This window comes from Podarcis raffonei, chromosome 13 (assembly GCF_027172205.1).
Source record: "Podarcis raffonei isolate rPodRaf1 chromosome 13, rPodRaf1.pri, whole genome shotgun sequence".
Classification (NCBI taxonomy): domain Eukaryota; kingdom Metazoa; phylum Chordata; class Lepidosauria; order Squamata; family Lacertidae; genus Podarcis; species Podarcis raffonei.
This window is the reverse complement of record NC_070614.1, coordinates 39,123,363-39,150,080: the sequence shown is the minus strand read 5'-3', so window position 1 is coordinate 39,150,080 and position 26,718 is coordinate 39,123,363. Positions and strand designations below refer to the sequence as shown.

At 49.3% G+C, this 26,718-nt stretch overlaps 2 protein-coding genes and 1 long non-coding RNA gene across 4 annotated transcripts in view; 1 reads left to right on the top strand and 2 right to left on the bottom strand.

Moving 5' to 3' along the window:
• Positions 1-2,116: 2,116 nt before the first annotated feature.
• On the bottom strand, positions 2,117-8,323 carry FIZ1 (FLT3 interacting zinc finger 1). The gene is made up of 2 exons (XM_053359865.1): positions 8,139-8,323; positions 2,117-4,852 (listed from the first exon to the last, which is right to left on the bottom strand). Exon 2 carries the CDS (start codon positions 4,834-4,836, stop codon positions 3,394-3,396), a length of 1,443 nt encoding a protein of 480 aa, XP_053215840.1. The 5' UTR covers positions 4,837-4,852; positions 8,139-8,323; the 3' UTR covers positions 2,117-3,393.
• A 3,969-nt stretch (positions 8,324-12,292) lies between these two features.
• LOC128398628 (sacsin-like) overlaps positions 12,293-26,718 on the bottom strand; it is a 26,190-nt gene continuing 11,764 nt past the window's right edge. For both annotated transcript variants that reach the window (XM_053359863.1, XM_053359864.1), the window contains 3 exons: positions 24,944-26,378; positions 24,360-24,448; positions 12,293-23,351 (listed from right to left, as the gene is read on the bottom strand). In XM_053359863.1, coding sequence (XP_053215838.1) covers positions 12,559-23,351; positions 24,360-24,448; positions 24,944-26,378 — 12,317 coding nt within the window. In that variant the 3' untranslated portion in view covers positions 12,293-12,558. The remainder of the gene's footprint in view (positions 23,352-24,359; positions 24,449-24,943; positions 26,379-26,718) is intronic.
• Positions 23,229-26,718, top strand: part of LOC128398630 (uncharacterized) — a 22,344-nt gene continuing 18,854 nt past the window's right edge. The window contains exon 1 of the long non-coding RNA XR_008327181.1: positions 23,229-24,476. This is a non-coding gene — a long non-coding RNA (uncharacterized LOC128398630). The remainder of the gene's footprint in view (positions 24,477-26,718) is intronic.

Sequence of the window (26,718 nt, the reverse complement as noted above, 5' to 3'; positions counted from 1 at the left end):
AAGGTCATGTTCCTGGGGGACTTGCCACTTGCTCTTGTCACTGCTTGTGTGCTTGGAGAGGACAGGTGAACAGGTCAGGTGGCAATTGCAAGCAGGAAGAGCAAAAGGGCCAGGAGGCACAAGAGTGACACTGGGCCCCCTGGGGCAGGTGGCCGTTGGCAGGTGCCTGACTCTGCCTGCCCCTGACACCCATGAAGCTTATACCTTAGGATAACCTTGCTCTCCGTAACACACAGGCATGGAAAGATAGACAGACATGCACACCAAACAAATGCCCAGCTACAAGGCTTACATTCCACAGAAGATAAGGAACTGGAATTTGGTCAGGAGCAGGCTTTTATTAGGTTATTTTCAAGGACCTACCAAGGGCTTAAAGAGAGAGAGAGAATAAGACTCAACTACTTGCCAGTAAATAATTCCACAGGGGAGAGGGCAGATACTGCTCTCGGTACTGGAATCTGACTTAACGGGGCACATAGGAACCAATCTGTCCTGCCAGGAGGGCACTAGAAGAATGGAGCGAGGGCAACAGGACTTTGGCTTAAAAAATAAAATCGGAAAACTGACAACCCTAGCTCTCATCATACTTTTTCGGCTTATGAAAGAGGGTTTTTCCTCTCCAGTGTGTTCTCCAGTAGCTTATTTGACTATGGGCAAAGTCTATGCAGGTTCTGGGCTCCCAGGAACTATCAAGTGCATCATTCTTGGAGACCACATTTAAACACAAAGACACACAAGCCTAGGCAACTCCTGAGCCTCCTCCGTCCAGTCCCCGGACAAGCCAAACATAAGGATACATTTCTCCAGCTCCCCAATATATTTTTTATGAAATCCAAATCATGTTTGCTGAAATATTTCGTGAAATGTTGCCTTCTCCTGAAGATCAAACTCTTTCTGAGGGCTGAACCTTTCCATGAAAGCAGATGCATCCCTTTTAAGCCTTCAGAAAAGAACATTTGCTAGAAATAAACCACACTTAACAGCTGGCAAATTAAAACCAGGGGAAATGGTATAGCATCATGAGGGCAGAAGAAAGGGGAGGTCAAACAATGAGCAGGTCTAAGAAGAAACCTGCTGGCTTCACTATAAGAAAGAATGCTTGGTTTGATGCCCCCAGTGCCAGAGGAGCCAGAGGAAGACGATGGTTACGAGCGAATGCATAGGGAACCGGTTCCAGTGCAGGAACAGGCCCCCTTGCAGGAAACAGTGGTTTATTCTGATGTCCAGAGTGGTGTTCAAGCTCAGGAGTCAGATGAATCTTCTTTCTGAGCTTGAAAAGGGGGGAATGAGGCAAGGAAGAAGGGCTACCCCTATGCTATCCATATAATCAGTTATCAGTAATCAATATATTCATATATGCTCACACATGATCAGGGCTTACAGTATTTTATAATCCATTTTGAATCAAAGGGAAACTGTGCCTTAGCTAACTGCATACTGCTTGAAACAGCAAAATTAGGAGCCGACCTTTCCCCTACAAATATCCGTGTACCCTGGACAAGGGGAAGACGTGAATCAGAGATTCTGGTACAAAATCCCCTCAGATACGGGCTAAATTAATCCACAGAACAGGAAGAGCAAAACCACAAAATCTCCAAACTCCCTGTCCTGTCATAACTAGGGGAGAGGTTAGACAGAGCATCACTGCAAGCATCGGAAAGCAGAACTAGAACTCCGTGCTTGACCAGGAGCTGGTAGCATGGCAAGAAGCTTGCTAATTGGCTAATTTTCGCTGACAATATCATGACTGCCTCATGGTTGTCTCATGATCTATGATTTGCTGTGATCTGCTCAGGTATAAAGACCTCTGGATTTCTGTCAATCGGGGTCCCAGTTCCTTTTGGAAGAGATTCCAAACTGGGTCCTTATTGCCTGGCAATAAACTTCACCTTCTTATTCTCCATTGCTGAGTCTGCCTGATCCTTATTTAACACCAAGCAACTACCTGCTTACGTTCACGTGCTTCAAGCCTACAGATAAAATCATGCAGGCACACAAGCCTTCAGTTCATCTCACAGGTGGCTACTGCTCTACAGCCTGCAGGCAGAACCTTGCCTTCAAGGCAATTTTGCTCTAGCCAATGCTGAGCTAAACATGATAATATGGACATCTTAAAAAAAATTAAATTTATAGTCCTCATGATTGCAAAAAAAAATTCTGGAAATAAAAGTAGCAGTTTTTGAACCAAAGCTAAGAAAACAAAAGGGCAAGTAGAAGAACCTCAGTTTTGTTGTGAATCTTTGCAATTTTTAAGCAGGGTATTTAAGGACATGATTCCTGTTTGTTTGTTTGGGTTGGGTTGTTTTTAGCAAATGCAGACAGAAATATCAGGGATACTAATGATAATAATAATCTTTCCTAAATAAACTAAAACCTTTCTGGGCATCCCTATAAAATACAACAGGTGCGGTTCTGCTTCAAGCTTAAATTGATTTTTAATGGTTTGATTATACTTTCCCCACACTTCCCTCCAAGGAAGACTTAGAAACCATAGTTTTATGAGGTTGCTGAGAACTCTCTGGTCTTAATCCACCATCATCTCTAGGCCATATAGAAATACAATGCCTAAAATTCTTTGGTGAGCTGCAGTTCTGGAACTCGAGCCCATTGGCTTTGGCAAGGACAACATGCCTTTCAAGTTGGAAGGGAAAGGCAGAAACGTCCCCTAACTGTGGCCACTCTTGTCCAGGGGCAGAGAGATCAGAGGGAAAGGGAACCAACCAAGTCACACAACAGGATGATGCAAGGTTCCTGCACACTAGTATTTCTATTGCCCAACAATGCTGTCTGCTTTTCCATAAGGTAAGACGTTCTGCATTGCAGCAAGTCAATAAATCTGCATCCTGGTAGAATGTCTGAGCGCACCTCTCCCATGACAACTAGGCAGTCCCTCCTTTACATTCCTGGGAACCACAGAGCACTACAGCTATTGAGGCAACATCATCTCAGCTTGGTCAAGCTCACTTGGACATAAGTATCTCCGGGGGACGGGGGGGGGAGCCTTGGCCAAAGAGTTGCATTTCCTGGCACGTCTTCATTATGCCCGGGAATATTAGGGGTCTGAATCCCAAAATGTTCAGTTACCTGTCTAGGCACAACCAGCCAGGTACCCTACCCCCAACCCACCGAAGACGTTATAATGGTCAAGCAAGTGCAATGTACTCTACCAACAGTAGTGGGACATTAGTAAAATAATAATAATAACAACAATAATACTTTTCTATCAGCTCACAATTGTAAATTCCTGCCCTACAAGGAGGGCAGGGAAATCAAAGTTCTAGCCGCATCGGGCAGAGTGACACCTCCAAAACCAGATCACCTCTGGCAGGATGGAGGTAGAGGAAAGCAGCGTTGGGAGGGGAGGGTGTTTATTCTGAGAAGGGGGCTCCCCGCCTAGTCAATTCCGCGGTGCAGCTTGAGATGGCGGGAGAGGTTGCTCAAGGTGATGAACCCTTTGTGGCAGACGGTGCACTTGAAAGGGCGCTCGCCACTGTGCAGCAGCCGGTGCCGTTTCAGGTAGCACTCGTGCCGGAAGAACTTGCCGCACTCTGTGCACTGGTAGGGCTTCTCGCCTGTGTGCACCAAGACGTGGCGGTCCAGGTCCCGCGGGCTGCGGAAGTACTTTTCGCACTCGCTGCATTTGTAGAGTTTCTTGCTGGGCCGGGCGGGGAACGCACGGAGGTCCAGCTGCGGCAACAGGTGGCGTTCCAGCTCACTGCCGGGGCCTGACATCGGGGAAGCAGCCACAGCATGGCTCAACTGGTGCTCCTCCAGTGTCTGCAAGTTCACAAAGGGCTGGCCGCATATCCCGCAGCTGAAGGAGGGCTCGCCGCCGTGAGCAGTCAAGTGAGCCGCCAGGGTGTTGCCGTTGGCGAAAAAGGTCCCGCATTCACACTGGTACAGCGTTTCGGGGGGCCGCATGTCTGGAGGGTGGCACGTGGGGCAGCCCCTGCTGTGCTGCTGGGCCTCTGTCCCCCCATCTCGCGGCTCTTCTTCCAGGCCCCGCAATTCCAGCATCCCATCGCTTGGTGGAACCTTCCCAGAGCACACTGGGCAGGGCGGGGGCCTGTCCTTGGCATGCGTGAGCTTGTGGCGCTCCAAAAGCGCCGCAGCGTTGAAGTCCCGCTCACAGTCGGGGCACTTGAAGGGCTTGATGTCAGTGTGGGCGAGCCAATGGCGCCGCAGTTCAGATGCCAACTGGAAATGGCGCCCGCAGGCCCCGCAGCCAAAGGGCGCGGCCCGGCCTCGCCCGGCGCTGCAGAGGTGCCCCAGGGGACTTTGCTCTTTCCCACAGGCCAGGCAGCGGGGGGCGGGCGTCTGAGGGGCTGCGGCAGCGGGGGAAGCGCGGTGCTGCCGCTTGAGGTGGCGCCCCAAGCTGCTGCGGGAGGAGAAGCGGAGCTCGCAGACGTGGCAGCAGTAGGGCTTCTCCCCCGTGTGCACCACCTGGTGGTGGAGGAGCCCCGTGGAGTCTCGGAAGCCTTTGGGGCACATGGTGCAGCGGTAGGGGCGCTCCCCGGTGTGGCTCCGGATGTGGTTCACCAGGTTGAAGGAATGCTTGAAGCTCTTGACGCAGTGAGGGCACTGGAAAGGCTTGAGCTCGGTGTGCCGGGCAAAATGGCGGCGCAGGTCCGAGCGGTAACGGAAGCTCTTGTCGCACTCGGAGCAGTGGAAAGGGGCCCGGGCACCCGGCCCATGGTCTGTTAGGAGCGACGGGTCGTCCTCCGCGTCCGAGTAGAGAACGGCACACTCTTCCACGGTTCCAGTGGCAGCCCGGACCCCACCTGGGGCCTGAAGGGAGTGCTGGCCCTCTGGCCACTCTTCATCGCAGTTCTCCATCTAACCAACAGCGCTTCTACGGGACAGAGAAAGGACAGCGAAAGAATCAGAGTGGGACCCCATGGACACCGAGCCCTCCCAGTATAAAACATTCCCTCCCCTTGATTGAACCATGCTATCCAGAACAGGGAGCCAGTGTGGAGTAGTGGTTAGAGTGTTGGACCAGGAACTGTGAGAGGCCAGGGTTCAAATCCCCACTCAGCTATGAAACTCACTAGGTTACCTTGGGCCAGTTGCTGCTTCTCAGCTGAACCTAGATAAAATGAGGAGGAAGTGAACCATGCATGCCGCCTTGTTCTTTGGAGGAGAGGTGGCATATACCCGCAATCAATCAATCAATCAATCAATCAATCAAGCCTAGCACAGAAGGTGCCTGCAGAGCACACACCTCTCCAAGATGCCAAGGCAGGAATCTTAGGAATCTGCATGTATGTGAAAATGGCTCTTCATGTAGTCAGTGGGCTTGGTTCAAATAAGGTTCAGTTTATAGCTTTTGCTTCCAGAAACAGGAAGTGAGTCAAAGGATTTGGGGAATTCTCAAAACTTTTCAATTGCACAAGATGACAGAGGGTGGCAGACAGTACAGTCAACCTTGGTTGTCGAACGTTTCGGCTGCCAAATGTTTCGGAAGCCAAACACCGACAACCCGGAAGTAACTGCTTCCGTTTTTGAGCATGTCTCCGAAGTCAAACAGCTTCCGAGGCGTGTTTGTCAATTTCCCCCATTGAACTTGCTTTGATCCTCGGTTTTGGAAGTCAAATGGACTTCCAGAATGGATTACGTTCAAAAACAGAGGTCCCACTGTACTAGGTTTGGATGTGGGAAATCTTCCAGATCTGGATCTGTGCCCAGCTAGTGGCGACAATGGCTAGGCTGACCTTGGGGGGGGGGGGGAATCACGGTCTGGACTCTCAACCTAATTGGTCTCACCAAGCTGATATGCGTATAAATAAGATGAGGATAAAGGGCACAACTGTAAAGATCACTCTGCAGATGGAAGTCCCATTAAGTCCAATAAATCTTACTCCCAGGAAAACATGTATAGGATTGCAGCTAAAGATACTGGACAGGGATAATAAAAAGCCCACTCACTATTTTCTGCAGCAGAGAAATGTAGCACACTCAGAAACATGCACCCCTTGAATTTTTTGAATGAAATGAGGGGGGGTCCTAGTTTTTGGGGGTAGTCAGTGAGACCTAGGATTGTGTTTAAAAGGTTAGAGACTAGAAGTAGAAGAAGAAGAAGAGTTTGGATTTGATATCCCGCCCTTCACTCCCCTTCAGGAGTCTCAAAGCGGCTAACATTTTCCTTTCCCTTCCTGCCCCACGACAAACACTCTGTGAGGTGAGTGGGGCTGAGAGACTTCAAAGAAGTGTGACTGGCCCAAGGTCACCCAGCAGCTGCATGTGGAGGAGCAGAGACGTGAACCCGGTTCACCAGATTACAAGACTACCGCTCTTAACCACTACACCACACTGGCTCAAGTGAAGCCATCCCTTTCCAAAGTACCCGGAAGTCCCCCAAATCTGTGTGAAGCCATTCTGTCCTAAACTCCTAGCTTCCCCGCCCCCCCCGACCCCGACCCCAAAGACCTGACTTTCAGCCACACTTGACACAAAAGGTGTTGATATGCATGGCCAGCAACCCAACAGCCAACTCGGCGTCTCTTCCACACTACAGTTCTATGATTCTATAAACATGTAACACAGAAATTTCTCCCAAAATTGTAGGTGGATTTAAATTTGCACTTAAAGTAATATTTAGGTGAAAGCTTAATTGCTACTGTGATGCTGGAAGCCCACCACCAGCCCCAAAGAGCAAGTCAGGGAGCAGCGGAAAGGCGCAGTGGAGAGGCTCCTTCCATAGCCGTGCGTCACCTCTCCAGCCGGGAGAGGGTCGCGGGGCTATGGCGTCTTCGCTCCATAGGACGCACACACATTTCCCCTTCATTTTTGAAGGGGGAAAAGTGCGTCCTATAGAGCGAAAAATACGGTAACTTGTTTTATTTCCTTCTTATAATTATTTCTATAAAGACAGAATCCATATAAAAGACACTTGATAGGTAGAAGAACATCAACCATGACAGCCATAAAAAGGTAAGGGTAAAGGTACCCCTGCCCGCACGGGCCAGTCGTGTCCGACTCTAGGGTTGTGCGCCCATCTCACTTAAGAGGCCAGGGGCCAGTGCTGTCCGGAGACACTTCCGGGTCATGTGGCCAGCGTGACGAAGCCGCTCTGCGAGCCTGCACCAGCGCAGCACACGGAAACGCCGTTTACCTTCCCGCTATAAAGCGGTACCTATTTATCTACTTGCACTTAGGGGTGCTTTCGAACTGCTAGGTGGGCAGGAGCTGGGACCGAAAGACGGGAGCTCACCCCGCCGCGGGGATTCGAACCGCCAACCATGCGATCGGCAAGTCCTAGGCACTGAGGTTTTACCCACAGTGCCACCCGCGTCCCTGCCCACCCAGCCATGTATCACACTAATAATACACAGTTGTACATGAAAAAGTCTATACCTAAACATACAGCTTTATCTTTTAAATATGTACTGCAATCAACACTAATGCTCGTTCATATCTTAAAACAAGCCCCCATACTATTTATACTATTACTTTATCGCAACGTTCTATATAGCTCATCCTGCTTCCTAATGTTCATAACTTCCTACTGGTGTATCAGGTTACTGAATCCTACTTAATTATAATTTAATTAAATCCTTCCTTTTAATTTAAAATCACTGGCAATTTTATATTATTGACTTGTTCTCTAATTGGGTTCAGTTTATGAGGTTTAATCATCCCCCCTCCCTCCCCAGCTCAGGCACATAACATTCCAGTAGCTGACAGAAATGTAAAGAATTTGGGTCCGGATATGATGTTACAATGCTCTCCTTTACATAGTTTAATTAACAATAAAAAAGCTGATCCCTGGGGATTTGTACTTGAAATAAGGTGTTACGGAGAACTAACCTGCCTTAAGTGATCTTGAATAGGCACCCGTACAGAACCCATGAGTTCTGGCTCCCAGCATTTCCCAGCAATGACCCCCCACCCTAACTCGGTCTGCCCCCTCCCTAAAGAACCCAGGCGCCCCCCGCCCCGTCTCTCCTTCTTGGCCTCTTTATCCCACCTGCATGACCCACTTGGCTCAGGCACAGAGGCGGCCAGTGCCAAGGTGTCAATCACGGGGTGGGTGAAGGGTGGGTCTGTTTCTCCCCTGTGTTCCCCCCCACCTCAAAGTCTAAGGGGAATCCCTCCCCCCTCCCCTTCTGCTCCCCACCCACCTCCCCGGTACTCACAACTTCTTATAGGTGCCGATATTTTACGGGGGGGTGGGGGGCCACTTCTTCGGAGGAAAGGGACAGAGTCTCTCCCCCGCCCCCAACCTCCCATAGCAGCAAGCAGCTAGGTTGGTGGTGGGGTGTTGACCTCTTGCGATAGCCTGTCCTCTCCACCCTCAAATCCAACCCCTATGGAAGTTCACAGGACACGCCACCCCCCACTCCGCCCCCATCTTTTCTGTGGGCAAGGAGGGAGGAGTAACAACGGTCGCATCTTCGCCATCTTTACTGTGGGCACGCAATGAGGGACTGGAGGCTCGGTGAAGCGACATTTTTTGTGTGGGCAGCCGGCTCAAAGGTGTGATATTTTCTGATATTCACAGCACCGTTCTGCAAAATCTCAGGGCCATACTAACAAGAGTCTTGGTATTTTTAGTGTAGGAAACAGGTTTATTATTCTTGGTTAGAAGAGAGGGGGAGCGCGAAAACGATGGAAAGCACCCATCTTTCTTACTGGCAAAGGGAAGTGCAGTGAGGCCGCCATGTTTGCGCCGGGCAGTAAGCGAAGAGCTGAACGAAGGGACATGTCTTTTGTTGTTACTACGGCAACTTCCCCGCACCATCCAATGGAGCCGCCATATTTGATGTGGGCAAAGAAGATTAAAGGTCATTTTTGACACTCAGGGAGGCGCCAAATTTTCGTTTTGAAATGCATAAACTAAAACAAAACCAAAACAGGTTTATCGTTCGCGTGGTCAGAGAAGCACCATTATTTATTGTGAGGGGAAAAGTAAGAACAGGAATCCATCAGTGATGAGGGAAGGAAGGAGGGGGGCTGAGGGGATCCCATATTTTAGTCTCTTCTTGAAAAACTCAAATGGTAAGTAATTGCAGTGTTTCTGCATCACTCACAGATTTATGAGGCTTCAACAGCGGAAAGAGCCGTAATTTGTCACCCCCTACGCTGACAGAAACTCCACAGGTGAGGCTCCTTATGCCATTATAATTCTGTGAGGCAATTTCTGCCTGTCATAGTGGGGCAGGGAAATTAAGTTAATTCACCTTAGCTAGGCGAATATGGGAGAAGGAAATTATTGCAATAAGGGTCAGGCTTTCCCAGTCAGCATCCATTTATACATAATTTTCACTTTACTAATAAGGTTCTCAAATGGAGAGCCAGTGTGGTTAGTGTCAGCAACTAGGACCTGGGAGACCAGGGTTCAAATCCTCATTCAGCCATGAAGCTGCCCTTAGGCCAGTCACTGCCTCTCAGCCCAGTCTACCTAGCAAGGTTGTTGTGGGGATTGATTAAGGTGGAAGGGAGAACAGATTGCATGGCTACTGCCAGAAACATCAATCCTGGGTCTCCACCTTGAGCTCCTTGGAGAAAAAGGTGGAATATAAATACAATCAATCAATCAATCAATAATCTCCTGAAGCAGCTTGTATGCCAGAACAAAGCAAATATGTTTAAAACAGGGGGAAAGTTCTGTTCTAATCTATTCATATTTTAATTAAATTAAATTTACAGCACAATTTATCCTGACAACTTAGAATGGCTGACAGTGAAAAAGCCTCATTAAAAAAAAAATCAATCACTGCCCAGTCAGTGTTGATTTTTAAATCGTATAATGTAATTTTCACGTTTTCATTTTGTTATTAATATATACTTTTGTATTGATCTGTTTTGTATATCACTTTGTGTTTCTTTTGCATATAAAGCAATTAAGAAAATTTCTAAACACTGTTAAGTAAAATTTAGACAGTGGTACCTTGGTTCTCAAACTTAATCCATTCTGGGAGTCTGTTTTGACTCCCGAAACCATTCAAAAACTAAGGTGCAGCTTCTGATTGGCTGCAGGAGCTTCCTGCACTCAAGAGGAAGCTGAGTTGGACGTTCAGCTTCTGAAAAACGTTTGCAAACCGGAACACTTCCGGGTTTGCGGCGTTCTGGAGCCAATTTGTTTGGCAATTAAGCCGTTTGGGAACCAAGGTACCACTGTACTCCCTTGCTTGCTTTATTGTGTCTCCACTCCAACCCCCTCACAGCTTCTATTTATGTTGCTTTTTAAAACACACAAACATGCTTTGTCAGGGGAGTCTCGAAGGCAGTGCAGTTCCATGGATTCCATGGATGAGTGCACTCTCAGTTGATCTTAAGGTATCTTGGTGGGACAGGGTGCAAGAAGGGAAGGGCTATAGTAGCTCAGTGGTAATTTGCATGCAGAAGGTCCCATTTCAGTCCTCATGCAAGGATGAAAATGTCCCATGTGAAACCTTGCATAGCTGCTGTTAATCAGTGTGGACAATGCATGGTAGTCTGACTCAGCATAAAACAGTTTCCTAAATCCTTAGGTGTTCTCTAAACTCTATTGGACCTAAGCTATTTAGCATCTTGAATTGTGGCTGGAGGCCTTTTGCAGAATTTGGAAATTGGTGCATTTTTTTCTGGTAACTTCCTCCTGTTAGTTCAATAGTCTTCAAGGTCAAGCCAACATGTCATTTGTAGCCACACCACAAAAAAATGAATGATGGCTGATAGATCTGTACATGATCTTTGTGAGATAACCAGCCTCATACAACCAAGTCTAATTAATACACAAAAGGATTGAGATCATAAAGCAAGCTGTCCTTAACCTTGGGAGGGACTGGGTGATCAATCATATGGTTCAACCTCCAGTCTACCTGATGAACTCAGCATGTGAGGTCTGAGTTGGTTGCTGCAGCTCAGACTCTATGGCTCTTACAAGCTACTCGAGTTCCTATACCAATAATTTAGGATTTTCACCATTGTAAGTAAGTCAGGTTTTACTGACTGTGCAACTTTTTCTGAATGCTGTATGGAAAAGTACATTAATCTGACCTTTGGAGAGTTTGTAAGTAAACCATTTTTTTAAACTTATCAAACATATGGTCTTTTTCTACACTAGGAAAAGAGTGCAACTTTGGGGAAAAAACATCTTGAGGAGACATTTTGGAACTCACTTTAAATTAAGGGCATATTTTAAAGGTTTAACAACCTCTATTTCCACATTTTACTTTGCTGCATGTTTTGTGATTTCAAACCTCTTGATCATGGCATCCAGGAATTCTCCTTTTTATATACCTATATTTCCTTACCACCAACAATCATTTCATCAGGAGAAACGAAGAGTTTTGTGACTGAATCCAGGAGTAATCAGAGACTGAATGTCCTTTGAAGCTGAACTCTCATCATTTTGTTCTCTAACTACATTCTCAAAACCAGAGGCAATTGGCACTTTTGCTGCACAAAACAACATGTATTTACTCCAGGTTAATTGAGCAAGGATAGCTAATACCCTTTGATTCTATACTGCTGCTCAGTAGCATTAAAATAACCTGTTTCTCCCAGGTGACATCCTCCCCTTTAAGCATTCCTTAATGTACTCCTACTCAGCATTTTATTGTGTGATCTGCCTGAAAACTTTTATATTTTTTAACTGCTGTTGGTTTTACAGTGGAACCTTGGGTTATGGCAGGGATCTGTTCCGGAGGCCTTGCTGCAACCTGAAAATGACGCACATTGAAGCGCCACATCTGCATATGTACGGTGCGATTTAGAGCTTCTGTGCAAGCCGCAAACCCGGAAGTAACCTGTTCTGGTACTTCCAGGCTTGCCGCGGACATTCGCCAAAGTGGACGGAGGCGGACGCAGAACAAGGTTTGACTGTATTGTTATTTTTACTTTTTAAGGTTGAATTTTCATTGTATTTTGTACTATGTTGGTTTTGAGTAGTGTAGCCTTGTGTACTTAGGGTTTTGTTTTTAAAAAGTGGGGTAGGAATTCATTAGTAAAAGTAAATAGTGGTTGTGTTAAGTGATGATTCCATATTGATATTTAAATTGAGCCCTGAAAGGGTTTCTGACCCCTGCAGAACCTTGGCTCCTGCAGCTAATTGGAAGCCACGGAAGTCGCATCAGACGTTAGGGTTCCAAATAATGTTTGCAAACCAGAACACTCACTACCGGGTTTGTGGCGTTCAGGAGCTGAAACGTTAGACTTGCAAGGTGTTTGGGATCCAAGGTATGACTGTACTGAGCTGCACTGACCAACGGTCTGACTCTGTATACAGCAGCTTCCTACTGGGGGGGGGGTGTCATTGGTTCCCCATCTCTGCCACAGCTTGTACAACGTAAGCATATAACTTAGCTTCTTTATTTCTCAACAAAGCAACTTTATTTTTTCTGTATATCAGAAGACAGGTAACAAAGTGTCACTGTTCAAGAATGGTTATCTAGTCCTGTTTTCTCACATGATACAGTGTTAGTGAGTTAGGAATTATTTGAAGAGACATCAATTTTCTAAACAGGCCCCGCTCCCATTTTATAATATTTGATCCCAAATATTTCAGCTACAAGAATGCCCATGTTTATATATTGTCAGTCAAGACTTTAAACCAAAAAATCCTCACAACTCTCATTCTAGGCCAATCCACTTCTTCACCACGCTTAGGATATCTCCAGCTAAAAGCAGCACCTCCTTCTCCTTGCATCTAAGGAAAGCTTCATTGGGAATGGTGGGTGAATTGTGGTAGCTGGGATACTGCGTTCTCTTGTCATCCACGCCATGCTGCCGGAGTTCCTCAATCTGATCAGGCAGCTTTTCCAACTCCTGTCCATAAGAAGCTACCTTACTAGCCAGCATTGGAAGAGTCAGATTCCTGTCAAAGCGACCTCCCTGGTAGTATTCAACTGCTGTCAGGGCTTTCTCCACTGCCCGGTAAGTCTTGTAAAGCAGCCATTCAGTGCTACCCTGACCAACATTACTGGCTGCCGCCTTCAGATCACACTTGGCTTGCCTTAGCCAGCGCCTGGCCTCCTCCAAGCAGTGAAGTTTTGATTGATCCTTTGAATACTTTGGGCCTCTCTGATGAAAGGACCAGAAGTTGTAGTTGCAGTGGCCTCCTCCTCCTCCTCCTCCTCCACCCCCACCCCATCTTTGCCTGGTGAATTCTGTACGCCTCTCTTGATGCTGATGAGCTTGCTGGTCCCATTCACCCCAAAATTCAGAGCTCCTCTTGTTGGAACCTCTACTTTTGGGTCCCCCTCTGGAGCCACTGGGTGTTCTATTGTTCTCCATCTCCCTGATCTTGTCTTTAAGGTATTTGAAAATTTCATTGGCAGAATCCTCTTGACCTATGTTTTTATCTGGGTGGTAGCACAGATAGAGTCTTCTTAAAGCCTTCCTCCTCTCATCCTCTGACAAGCTCCAAATTTCAGCCAAGCAGGCATCCACTTCTTTCTTTATCTCACTCAGTGGCCTCTCGTACCAATTGCCACTTGTAAGTGGTCTTGCAGTACTGCTAGCACCAGGGGAGCCTTCTGCCAAGACCACAGCTTTACTCAGATCAGATACAGAGTTATTCCTCCGGAAATGGTAAAGGTCATAGGCACTGACTTCTGCATGCCGCCCTCCTCCCAAGTCAACAAGGTATGTGTGTACTTGGCCAGTACCGCTCTGCCGTGGCCCAAGGGCTTCAAGGACCACAGCGTAGAGGTAATGCTCTCTGGGCTTGGAAGAATCCAGGTAACCCACATAATCTTCTGGCAGAAAGGTGTAGAGGATGCTCATGTCCAGGCTGTCATACCATTCCTCAGGGATGTCCTCTCCAGGAGGAGGCAGGATATAGGCATTTAGGTTTGCTGGCAGCTGCAAGGGCACTTTGTTTTTCTCTAGCACCTCAGCAATTTCCTTAGGCCTTTGGCAAACCAAAATCCGCCGAAGGACCATCAGGGCCCTCGGGCTAAATCTTTGTCCTAAAAGCCTATTCAGTTCTGTGGCTAAATTGCCAGAGAACTCCACACCCCAATGTGCATCTTTGCTCTCCTGGTGTGCAAGGTAAATCTGCAGTTTGCCATCTGGCATTGTTGCAACATACACTGTCCTGGCACACTGGGTTCCTTCCACACTCTGCGAATTGTACACCATGGTTGTGCACACTTTTTCACAACAAACCACTTCTAGCCGCTCCGGTGAGAAGTGTCCTTCAAACATGCATTCCACTTCCTCTACTTTTGTCCCACCCTGCCATTTAAGCAGTGCAACCAGAGCATGCTGGAACTCGCAAGACATGAGTAGTTCTTGTAGCCAGTTTTGGAACTCACAGTGTTCCCCATAGGTACAGAGTTTCAGAGAGGACTCTTCTAGCTGCTCTTCAGTGATATCTGACAAGTTCTTGGGGCGCAAGGCTTCAGGCAGCCGATGCAGAAGCCTCTGCTGCTTATACTTGTCGTAAGGTAGCTCACATATTGAGAGATCTATCAGAAAGTGAAATTTGCCCTGCAAGCCCTGGGGTTCCTGGCCAGACTTGTAAAAACTAAAGGTGAGGCTGTTTGATGGATATAGCTTCCCATCAGCACAAGGCAGATGCAGTTCTTTCAGCTCTGAGAAATCCATTTGATCCTTTGCTTCATCTAAGAGCTGGAAGAGGAACTGAGTGGCCCTGAGCACTGTTTTGGTGAGGTTGGCGTGCAGTTTAGCCTGCCTTACAGTCTCTGCATGAATTCTGGCCAGAACACTGGCATAGTGATGGATGCTTGCTTCATCTTCCACTCCCAATTTCTCCAGGACATCCATATAGGCAGCTAGCTTTGGTGGTAGCTTGTAAAGATACGGCCGGAAGTCCTGTGGGTATTTTAATGAGACCACCACATTTTGGGCCTCTGCTACCTCACCGCCATCCACTAGTACCACAGGGAATCCCTTTAAGCAGCCAGTCTCTAACGTTTGCTGTTGCGACAAATAGCTATAAGCTGACTTTAGGACATCCTCTCGAGTTTTCCTAGCTTTCGGAGTGTCACATGGTGCTTGGCATACGTTTCTTAGATTCTCCAAGACTAAATGGGCTGGCAAGGTGCGCAGCACTCCCAGTTGCTTTAGGATGGTTTCTTCATTTCCCCCAACATATTCAACAGAAGGCAGAATGACCGCTGAAGTCCACACCAGGTCTGCTTTCACAGTTAACAAGGAACCTTGGGGTGCCACAGGAGTATTACACGGCACGTATGGCGAGTGAAGGCAACACAGATCTTCAGAGATCTTCTTTGGCAATAGGAAACGGATCTTGGACACTGTTTCCAGGAAGGCCTCTGAGAAGGTTTCACTGGAAAGCAAGTAGCTCCAGAGTGTTCTCCTCCTTTTATCAAGATCATGGGCACCATCCTTCAGTTTTCCAGCCCTCAATGCTTCTTTTGCAATTTGGGTAGCCAACACTAGAAAGTATTCCTCAGAGATCTCTTGCCGCAAGCCCACATCAAGTAAGAACTCTTTCAACTCCCTTATATCCTCTGGCCACACTGAGACATAGAATTTGCGTGGCACGAACAGAGAATCCATTCTCAACTCCTTGAAACACATTTTCTCCTCATAAAAATAGGACACAGGACGCATCACACCTTGCTTGTCCCGGATGAAGGCGAAAGACTGGAATGTTGTCACCACTGTCTTTTTCTCGTCCTGATATCCCTTAGGATAATGCCTCTTGATAAGGAGGAGTAATCTCACAGCCTCCAGTACACGAGCTTCGGGAAGATGGGACAGCCGAGGCAAAAGCTGCTGTACAAACTGCTGCAAATCGTTCATTACACCAATGCTCAAGCTCTTACTGAGATGTCGGTTCAGCAAGCTATCGCTCAGCAGGACAGTCTTCTCATCTACCTCATAAAGCTCCTGGAAGTTCTTGGTTTCCATTGGAATCTTGGACTCCAAGATGTAGATATTCCTGTATGAAGCCAACGAAACGTGCTTCCCTTGGTGTGTTTTAAACACAGGCAAGGATTTCAACTTGCTTACCAATCCATGGTCATTCTTCAGCGTCTCCAGTTGGCTGCTTAGGAACCGCAACAGCGCTTCGAACTCCCACCCTTCAAGTGCATCCCAACACAGGTCATGATGAGCTGCCAGTTGTTCGAGCACTACTGTAGGATTCTCGATCTGCAACACACATGGCAGAATGCAATGTGCAGCGAGCTTTGGAGGCAAAAGAGAGGAGTCCAACTTGGAAAACCCCAATTTGTGGAGAATTTCAGTAACAGTGCCTGCTTGACCAGGCATTATCGTGTTGAGGGACTCAAGGGGAACCAAGAACTTAGTGCAGCCACAACACACAGGGAGCATGGCACAACCTTTGAAGAGGGAAACTAGCTCTGCAAACATATTTTTCATCGTGTCTGAATTTGCAGTCATGCAGATCTGTCTCTCAAAGAAAGCCCACAATTCACGGAGCCATTCCCGGCCTTTATCAGTACTGACCCTGTTGTCCAAAGACAGCATCTCCTTAACGAAGGCCACAGAATCAGAGAGTGTAAAATCCTTTAGAAACCCCATCTGTACTAACAGCTGCCTGGCCTTTCTATCAATTTGGCAGGCAAAGAAACAGTCCTTATGGTGTGGGAAAAGATTGTGCACACTGCTATGGTATGGAGGACACTGCTGAGTGAAGCACCTCAGCATGTTATCTTGGGTCACCAGCAAAGGGAGACCTTCCAGGCAGCTTTTGTCATCAGGAAGAAGCTCACTGAGGCAGAACTCGAGGAGAGCAGAACAGTAACAGCTATTCTTCACAGGTGTCAGATGAAGTGGGCAGGGCAGGAGAAAGTTGGGCAGGTTCTTGAGGAAGCAGCAGAGGGAAGGAGAATCGAGGGTTAGGATATCAACTCCTGCCTTGACAAAATGGTCGCGTACCAATTGCAAATGTTGGAAGGCAGGGACAAAATTCATGCCCAGACTCTGAAGAGTAAGCTCAAGAACCTCACTTATCTCAGACTGCAGGAAATAGGGATCACTGGTTGGGTGGCCCAGTCTGGGTGCACTCCAGTGCACACTCACTTCTTCCATCTTAAATCCATACTTGAAATTAATCTCCTTCTGGTACACAGGGACCAAGGGAAGCTGCTCTATGTATGCCAGTTCATACACACGGGTCACTAGCTGTTGCCATGCTGGGGGGACACCCCTTGTCACAAATGGGAAATACTGCAAATAGTTTGATTCCAGCCACTTCTCACATGCAGTCAGGGAGTGGAACTGCAGTGTTGTATCATTCAGCGCCCGGCGCAGCTCATAAAGCAAGTGGCAGTACAATGGGGCAATGAGACAATGCAGCAGCAAGTTATTCCAGGACGTATTGGCACCACCTTCACCATCATCCTTCCGCAAGCCACGGCGAGCAGAGTCCACAGCAAAGTTCCCATTGATGTGGATGGGAAGGCCTGTTTCTTCCAGAAGCGGCAGTGTGCAGAAGGCCCTACCAGGTGGCCGTCCGTCAAAACAAGCTGCCACACCCCCACACGCCAAGTCCATGTTTTGCACGGTATTGTCACTCTCAAGCCCAATCTGCCTACCTACCAGCCAGTTGCTGGAAACATTGGAGATACTACTCTTCACCTTCATTCTGTAGAAGACTCTCATTGGCTCGCCATCATCCATTCCACCTGCTGCAGCAGCCTGTTGGAGACGCTTCTGGTATTCCAGTCTTTCAGGCTCACCACCTTCAGCCTCTACCCGCAGCACCTCCTTCGGTGTCCCTCCCCTCTCACTTATTATAGAGAAGACCACGCAGCGAACGTGGTTGAGGAACATCACAAGGCTGTCGGCTTCTTCAATGAGAGCCACCATAATTTTCTTCATGTCTTGCTCTGACACAGAGCTCTGGCAGATACGGGATGAGGCTGCACCATCAGGAGTACGTAAGGGTAACCGGAAAACTGTGCCTTGTTCCAAGTTAAACACATCAGGTAAAAAGGTATTATAAACATCACGGATGGTGTCTTTGACTTCTTTAGCAAGGTTGTACTTTCCACCAGGTGAGATCTCATCAGAATCAGGGAGGTAGTGCAACATGGGGTCAAAGACGCACAGAACACTGTCCCCTGTCACAAAGGCAGGGCAGTCAGTCAAGTGATAAACTGTATTGAAACCTAGTCCATATTTGCCGGTAGCATCTCTCCTCCCACCTTTGCCACCAGAGCCCAAGCGCTGGATCCCTTCTATGTCACACCTCTGGAAGGTGCGGTCATTGTAGATGCAAAGTGCCGGGCCTTGAAGTTCATTCCACTCCTTGCTGAAGACGCGACCAGTCGGGTGCTGTCGCCGATCCCAGACAAAGTGGACAAGATTTGCACCAGCATCGTCTGCATTCTGCAGCAGCTCCTTTAGCACATCCTGTGAAGAGGAGTACTCACGGAGGATGTTGGCCAGCCGGGTACAGATTTCTTCCTTGGCTCCAAAATCTGTGGCCCAGGAAGAGAGACCCTGAATCCGCTGGCGTGACAAGACACGACCTTTTGTGGTCTGAATGCCACAGCGCATAGCAATTTCCCGCGGGATCATGGCATGACAGAGCAGGGTCCCTTTCTCATGTGGAAGCCATGGTGTGTCATCAAAGAGGAGTTTGGGCAATGGACGAAGGACTTTGTGTTTGTCTGGGAAAAATACACTCTGGGCTTCATAAGGACTCAACTGTTGACCCTCTGGCAGGGCCTCGGCCAGCCCTACAGTGATCAACCTGACAACTAGGTCCAGGTGCCCGTTGGAAAGAGACTGTCCAGCTCCCTCCTTGGCCAAAGTCTGCAACACAGTGGCATAGTCCTTCACTTTGAAAGTCGCAGGCAACCCAACACACTCCCACAGCATCTTTTGCTTCTGGTACTCCTGAGGCAGCTGGAAGAGGTATGGAGCAGCATCAAAGAACAGGCAATGGGCCACACTGCACACTGACACAAAGCCAGTGTCCATGAAAACAAAGGGGAATGTCCTTGCCCTTTGGGACACCTCCACCTTGGACAGAGGGTTCATCTGCACTATTTTATTCAGGAACGCATAGCAGATTTGTGCTATGTTTCCCAGCTCCGTTCTGGACAGGGCATTGGAACTACGTGATGCTTCCTCCAGTTGCGTCAGCACTGTAGATATTGGTGGCTGACGATTCAGTCCTAGGAATTCCTTTAGCTCCATGGAGAGCTTCAAGCCTTTACCAAGGGCTGTCTTGTCCAGGACAGGCTCAGTCAAGCCTACCAGGGGGTGCAGCTTATGGTAGTAAACCTCTTTGGGGCAGCAGAGTTTGCGTTGGTTAGCAGGTAGTACTGCTGGCAAGAAGGGAATGTCTCTGAAAGTAACCTGGGTAGTGTTGCTGTAGCTTTCCTGCAGGTGGTCCTCAAGGAGCTCTAGGATGCAGCGAGCACGCTGGCAGGCCTTGACTGGGTCATGACTCCACAAGGCTGCCACAGTTCTGGCTCGGGCTATCAGTTCCTCCATTTCTACACAATCTTTGGCCATGCCAAGATGCTCCAAGCGCAACAGCCTCTCTGGTTCCAGAAACCCTGTGCCCGTGGGGAAACGGCCATCTTCAGGAGCGTAGAGAGGTGCAGCGCAGCCCCTTGGGTGTACAAGTTCTTTAATGTTTCTCAGCAAACTATTGGGGACAGTTGGAATGCAAGGCCAGGATGTCAGGACCTTATTCACGCCAGCATCATTCATATCCAGAGCACGAAGAATGAGGACATCGCGATCAGGCACTGCCAGCTGAGCAAGATTGGGCAAAACAAGCTCACAGAGGAATCGTGCCCAATTGTAGGTGTTTGGCAACAGGACATCTCCCTGGATGCAATCTCTGAAGTTCATCTTCACCCAATCTGGAACTGACACCGCCATCTTTGGCTCTGGCAAAAGTAAAGAGAAGACCCTGAAAGCTATAGGTTCCAGATGCTCCTGACAGGTAATGTCAGAATTGAGGATACAGGCATCCTGGGCTGGGCACCATCGCTGTCCATCAGAAAAGAGAACTGGCTGTTCCCCATCAACACCATTGACTAAGGCTTGGTAGAAGGCCTTGACTGTTTCACTGAATGGGTGCTTGGCACTGCGCACGTCAGGCCAGAAAGCATGGTACTCATAGTCCTCCAGCAATCCTTCCTCGTACATGTCCCGGAGCAGGGACAGTGCTCCAAGCCAGGCACCCAGCACGGAATCCCGTAAGAGCGCCTTGTTCCATTTCCCCTTCTCAGTAGCTTCCCAGAGTCCTTTGCGATTACTCTGCACAGCAAAGACTGCCGTGAGATGCAACGGGAGTCCAGTTTCAATAGGAAGAGGTAGAAAGCAGAAGGCACGGCCCTTAAAACCATCTACATCTGGAACCCATTTTCCAGCAGCAGTGGCGGGGCAGAGGGGCAAAGCAACGCTAGCAACAGGAGGCGAGAAATGGACATCCTTTTCTTTTCCCTGTTTGAAGACCTGAAGGGCTTCTCCTTGAGCGGAGCAGGAGTGCAGCAGGTAATGGCTGGTGACCACACTCGACTTCCATGTTGCTGTCAACTGCACAATAGTGGACGTACCCATCCTGACAAGTGCTTTCCTGCTCACTGTGGCTAATGGCTGGGTGGTTTCTGGGGAACTGGAACCATGAGGAAGGTGGGTCAGTGACACCTCCTGCACTTTTCTCAGGAAGATCAGCAGGTACTTGTACATCTCCCGGAAACCAATTTGCAAGGATTTGATTCGACTGGGTCCAAACGGATCACAGCAGATCTGAGAGTTCTCTGCCTCCTCCTCAGTGCGGAAGGGCAGGCGGAGGAGCGTGCCTTGGTAATCATCTCCAGGTTGACAGCCAAAGATTCCTCTGAACGGTCGAAATTGTTCAGGAAATCCAGCGGCGACTTTCCGGTTCAATGTGAGACGCATGCCTGGTTGGCCTGAATTACGGATATGCTTCCGAAGGTGAGTGATGTTTGGGTCAAAGATGAGCATGGTGTGGCCACTGAGAAGAGAGGGCACATCAGTGATGTGGTAGACAGTGCAGAAGCCCAGCCCAAAGCGACCAATCTTGTCATCCTGCCGTTCCTTGGTAGCTGCACCTAGACGGATGATGTTGGAGAAATCTGTCTCGGTGAAGAACGCATCATTGTGGGCCCAAAGTGCGGGGCCCTGGCAGGCAGCCATGCCAGGGTCCAGGAGTCCTTCAGTGGTACCGTTATGCTCACGGAGATCGACTAGGAAGCGGCAAGTTTGGGCGCCAGCATCCTCAGCATTTTGCAGCAGTTCCAGGAACACATCTGCATCCTGGCTGTATTCACGAAGGATGTTACGGATCCGGAGGGTGATTGGCTCCGAAGGACCCCACGCCTGAGCCTCCAACACTTCCAAGCCTGAAAACCGTGTGCTTAGCATTTCCACACCATGGAAGGTAGCAGTGGCAGAGGAAACAGATTCATGCACCAAAGTAGGTGGGTCGCCATCCAGCTCAGCAAGGTGTGCCCGATCCATGTCACAGTACAGCACAGAACTGGCCGGGCGTAGAACAAAACCGGACAGTCCTTGAATCTGCACAGGCACTGGCATTTCCCTTTCTCCATGGTAGCCACGAGCGCACAGCCAGTCCAGGACAGCTATCACGAGGAGCAGTTCAGCATGCATGCCGCCTTGTGGTCGGGCATTGATTTGATCTGCCAACTTCTGCATTGCTTGGCACACTTCCTCCTCTTTTGGTAACTTATGGACCCCCCATGCTGCAAACAGCTGGCTGTAACCTTGGAAGTCCAGAGGCACTCGTGACATCAAGGCTGTAAGGTCTAAGCCATCAGGGTAGGCCAGCACCACCTCTGCAGCCAATGAGAAGCCAGTCCCATTCCACACCACAGGTCCCACAGGTGGCTTCTGGAAGTCCCTCAGGTGCTGTTGCATGTGCCGATAGATGCTGTGCAGCTTTGTAGTTAACACAAAGGCCTCCTCAGGGTGACATCCCTGTGCCAAGGCAGCTAGATTCTCCATCACTTTCTCTGGTGGAGGAGAGCTCTCCAGACCCAGTTCTCTTGCAGCTTCTGGCCGAAAAGCATTAGTCAGTCCCATGACCAGCCCGACAAGAGCAGCATACCTCTCTGAGCGAAGCAGTTCAGGTGCCAAGAAATCTCCAGCTGCCGCCAATGTGGAAGCGTTGGTGGCAGGCACCCAAGGCAGGGACCGCAGCAGCTTCAGCTCCTGTGAGGAGAAGCGTGAGAGTAGAGGAGTCTCATTGCAGACCCGGATGAGTGCCCGTGATTTGGCACTGGCATCTGCAGCCTCTTGCAGCTGACCAACTTCATCCGCAGCCATCAATGCATCTGCTGGACAGACAGCACTGAGATCAGATTTCAGGCCCAGAACACGAAGGGTTCGCAGTGCTGCTGGCTCCCGGAAGGGCCCTGTGGGGAAGCGGCAAGGTCCCAATAAGTCCTGCAAGGTGCGATTCTCTGGATCATAGAGATCACTGGGCCTGCCCAACCTTCCTGATCCGCAATCCAAGAATGGCAGCTCACGACACAAAGTTTGCAGCTCTTGGCTCTGGCTGAAGAGGGAGTCCCCGTTGTGCAGCACCCACAGCATGAGCCGCTTGGCTTCCTGTGCCCAACTGGCATATGCCCCCTTCTTCATCGCCTTGATGCACAGCAGGCACAGATCAGGCGTCCCCAGGAGCTTCTGCCCGATTAGCAAGAGCAGGTGGCGTTCAGCTTCATTATGACACAACAGCACAGGCTCTGGAGTTAGCAGATCCGAGGGCACTGGTGGAACCAGGTTCTTCTCTAATGCCAGGTGGTGCTGGGCTGGCACCAAGCCAGACCTGGTGGGTGGAAGGAGGGAGGGCATCTTGAAGAAGAGCGGCAACTCAGTTAGGACTTCGGCTTCTTTGGGGGAAAGCGATGCAGCCGTGGAGAAAAAAGCACTCAGGCTCTTGATCTGGCAGGTGGGCAGAGATGCAACGCGACCAGCCACGGATGCCACCCCTAAATGGGCAAAGACCTGCAAGACACTCCCAGGCGTGGGTTCTAGGACGTACTCTCTCAGCTGGCGGTGGCACCATTCTGGCTGCCAGCTCCGGACCACAGTGCATCCCAGTCTCTCCAGAATGCCAGCCACTTCATCCGGCAGACAACGCCCCTCGTGGCTCTGGAACAGCAGAGTAGGCTGAGGCAGCAGCCGTGCCAATTGGATTCCACTGTGGGAGTTCTGTAGAGGAGTCAGCGGTATCAGGGGGCATCCCTTGAAGGGTGCCAGGGAGGGAGCATGGCGACTCAGGAAACTCCAGAAAGCAGAAAGCCACTCAAGCGGGGGCTGTTTTGGGTACTCCTTTGGGCACCAAGATACAGGAGCAGGGTTGCTGCTGACCCAGTCCTTAGGGAGAGATTCACGAAGGTTCTGCTCAATGACATTTTGATCCATGGAGACAAAGTTCCTGAATAACCCTGAAGATGAGAGAGAGAGAGAGAGAAAGAGAGAGAGAGAGAGAAATCAGCAACCACCATTTGTGTGAACTTGCATTTCCTGTTGGGAGCAAAGTGGCAATGTATACACTACTTCTATGCCCAGCACTGAAAAGTACTTTGGATGCAACTGAACTCCAATATGTATAGGTCTGTGAATGATTTGGTATCACAATGATGCTAGAGCACTGCTGAAGCAAAGTGAGCCTGAAACTGATCAGCGTACCAAAAACCAGCGTGGTGTAGTGATTACAGCAGGCAGATGCAAACTGTGGCCCATCAGATATTGCTGAACTACAACTCCCATCATCCCAGGCCATTGGCCATGATTAAGGGAGCTGGTGAAAGTTGTAGTTCGTCAACATTGAGAGGGCCAAATGTTGCCTGCCCCTGGATTAGAAAATAAGACTAAGGCAAAGGGGGACAACCTTCAGCCCTTGCTCTAATTTCATGCAGGTGGTGGAGGACGACCCAACAGAGAATGATGGAAGGGTGGCGGAATCCACTGCAAGCAATCAGATCAGACCTTTGACAAGAGTGATCCATCTCTACTGGTGGCTGGGGGGAAATGTTCCCCAACCCTGTGCTTAAGGGTTCAAATGCCCAAACTAGCTGTGAAGTTAATTTATTTACTTGGGAGACAGCCACTCTACTGCTATTTGGTGTCACACTCACTATCTTTCCACCTAATCTATTTTACAGTGTTGCTGGGAGGACAAAATGGTGCCTGTGTGTAAAAAGCATGTGTTTGTACATGGCAGAACATTTACACTGGTGGCAGCCAGCCTGGTGCCCTGTGGATGCTGTGGATTACCATCCCCATAATCTCTGACCATTGGCCATACTGGCTGAGGCTGAAGGAAGTTGAAGTCTAGCATGGCCAGTGAAAATAGGAGTTGTAGTCTAACAGCATCTGAAGGACACCAGGGTGGGGAACCCATAAAACACCAGAAGCTGATCATGGTGCACCCAGGAAACTGAAAGTCTCACCCTTTTCTGCAATTGTTTGCAGATGCTTCAGCAGCTCAGGGTTTAGATCCTTGGGCAAGAACCGGTGAGCCAGGCCAGGCAACAGGATCCTGCAAAATCGGCAGAAAGAAACCACAGGTCAGTTAGGAAGGACAAAGGCAGGGTGACAAAGAAAAGGGATGTACTATGGAACAAGCACCCAGTTAATACCACTGGTTTATTTATGGGGCTAACCATTTTAGGGAATCAAAGAAATGCAGCATGGGCCTCTTTATCCTGTAGGGCAGTATTTCTCAGAGTGAAAACTGGGTCTCAAAGAAGTGCAGGCTGGCGCTAGGGGAGACACTGAGCTGAACTATGCATATGAAAAAAGTGCATAAGGGCCTCTGTCTCTTGGTTTGGTGCAATGTCTGAAATGAGCCATAGTGAAGACATTTGTGAACTGCCTTGCAAGGTGTGTATGTGTGCGTGTGCACATGCGTGCATTAACCATTATGCAAGTCCATTAATTGGAACATCTAATAGGGAGAGGACATTTAACTGTGGTAGGGCGAAAAGGACAATGCCGGTTTACCCTGGGGATCATATGTGGTAAGACTGCTCACCTGGGGAAGTTGTGGTTATCGAGGAAGACCATCTCTCCAGAATCTCCAAAGCAGGTAAAGTTTCCATTGGCTGTCGGCAGCAGTGGCAGATTCTTCAGCTCCTGGTAACACCCATCTCCAACCAAGTACTCCAACAGCAACTGTTTCTCTGTCAAGGATATCCCATGCCACACACTGGTAGTCCGTCGCAGGGTCTCCCTGACAAACTTCGGTGTGGCCTCTTGCACCGCTGCCCTGCCTTTGGCACCCCACACCAAAGCTCGGCGCACATGGAGCGGAGCAGCAGCAAGTGGTGATCCTGCCAAAATGAGGGCCTTCTCCAGGGCCTTCTCTACTGGTTTACCACTCACTACCTCTGGCAAGATCACGGCTTTGCAGGGGTGGAGCAAACGAGGTTCCCCATCCCCGACTCGTACCAAGAGTTTCATGTCCATCAGTGTCTGGCATATCTGAACCACTAAAGGCTTGTATCGGAGTTGTTGGCTTTGGTCTGGGTCTGGCCATGCCCCATATGGGTTGTCCGGACAGGTAGATGCCAGCAGTACCATTTGGCAATAAGCAACAGGCAACATCTCCTCCATAAGCAAGTGGTTCCAACGACCATCGGCTCCCCTCGCCTGGGACCCCTCTTCAGACCACTGCACGTGTCTTCGGTCATCTGTCAGCTGGAAAGGGGCACTGATGTGCAGTGGCAATCCAGTGGTGTTTTCCTCTGTGGCCGGGAGCGGCAAGACGCAGCTGAGGCGTCCCATGCACTTGTCTTGCAAACAGTAAGCCAAAGACAACACGGGCTTAGAGCTGACCTTCACTGCGAGCTCCCACAGTTCTGGGAAGGCATCCTTCTTTGCTTCAGCAGACAACACAAGCCAGTTGCACTTGCTGGCCTGTCCAGTCCCAGTGCCACATAGGGCAAGTGTTTTGATGTGGACACCCATGTCCAGTTTAGTGCCCATAGCACCATCAACAAGGTTTCCCTTTCCACTACTGCATTCTGCAACTTCCAGCACACCTTTGCTCATGCCCAACCCATTAAATGGGCGAGTGGTGGCCTCAGCCTTCAGCAGCTCATGGATGGCACCATCGGACCCAATGAGACCCAACGTCAGTTTCTTGATGTTCCTGAGGAACAGCAAACTAATGGGGGCATCATTCACGAACGAGAGCAGCAGTTTCTGCACCCGTTCTGGACTGTAGAGATTTTCTGAGATCTTCGATGGACTCTGTCGTAGCGGGAAGCGAAACAGGGTGCCTGGAAAGCGGCCCTCCGCAGTTGGGCAAGGCTGGCCCAGAGACTTCAGTGCTGCCCAGAATGGTTGGAACTGGTCAGATGCCTCTTCCCATTCACTCACCTCCCAGAGCTGACCCCCGTCATGTAATGCCATCTGCTGTGGGTCCAGCACCCCCAAACATTCACCAGAAAGTATAGATGGGAAATCTAAACAGAGCGAAGGGAAGGAATTCAGCCATTAAAATGTGGGTGCCCCAATCTTGGTTCCTTTCCCCCCTTCATGCTCCTATTTCAATTCATCCTTATCTCTCTCAATTTCCCCCATCTCAATGATGGCATTAGGCATATTTTACTGGGGAGAGCATTCTACAAATGGGGAACCACTGTTGAGAAAGCCCATTCTCCCATTCCCTCCCCCTCAGAAGAAGTACACAGACAAAGGTCTCTGAGGATGATTGCAGGGTCCAGGTATGCCGATGTGAGGAGAGAGAGGTGGTCCCTGAGGTCTTGGGGTCCTGAGCTGTCTTCTAGGCCTTTTCCCTATAAT

Bases quoted from the DNA above. Each gene is read 5' to 3' on its own strand.
- FIZ1 (XM_053359865.1), bottom strand. From the start codon at position 4,836: ATGGAGAACTGCGATGAAGAGTGGCCAGAGGGCCAGCACTCCCTTCAG.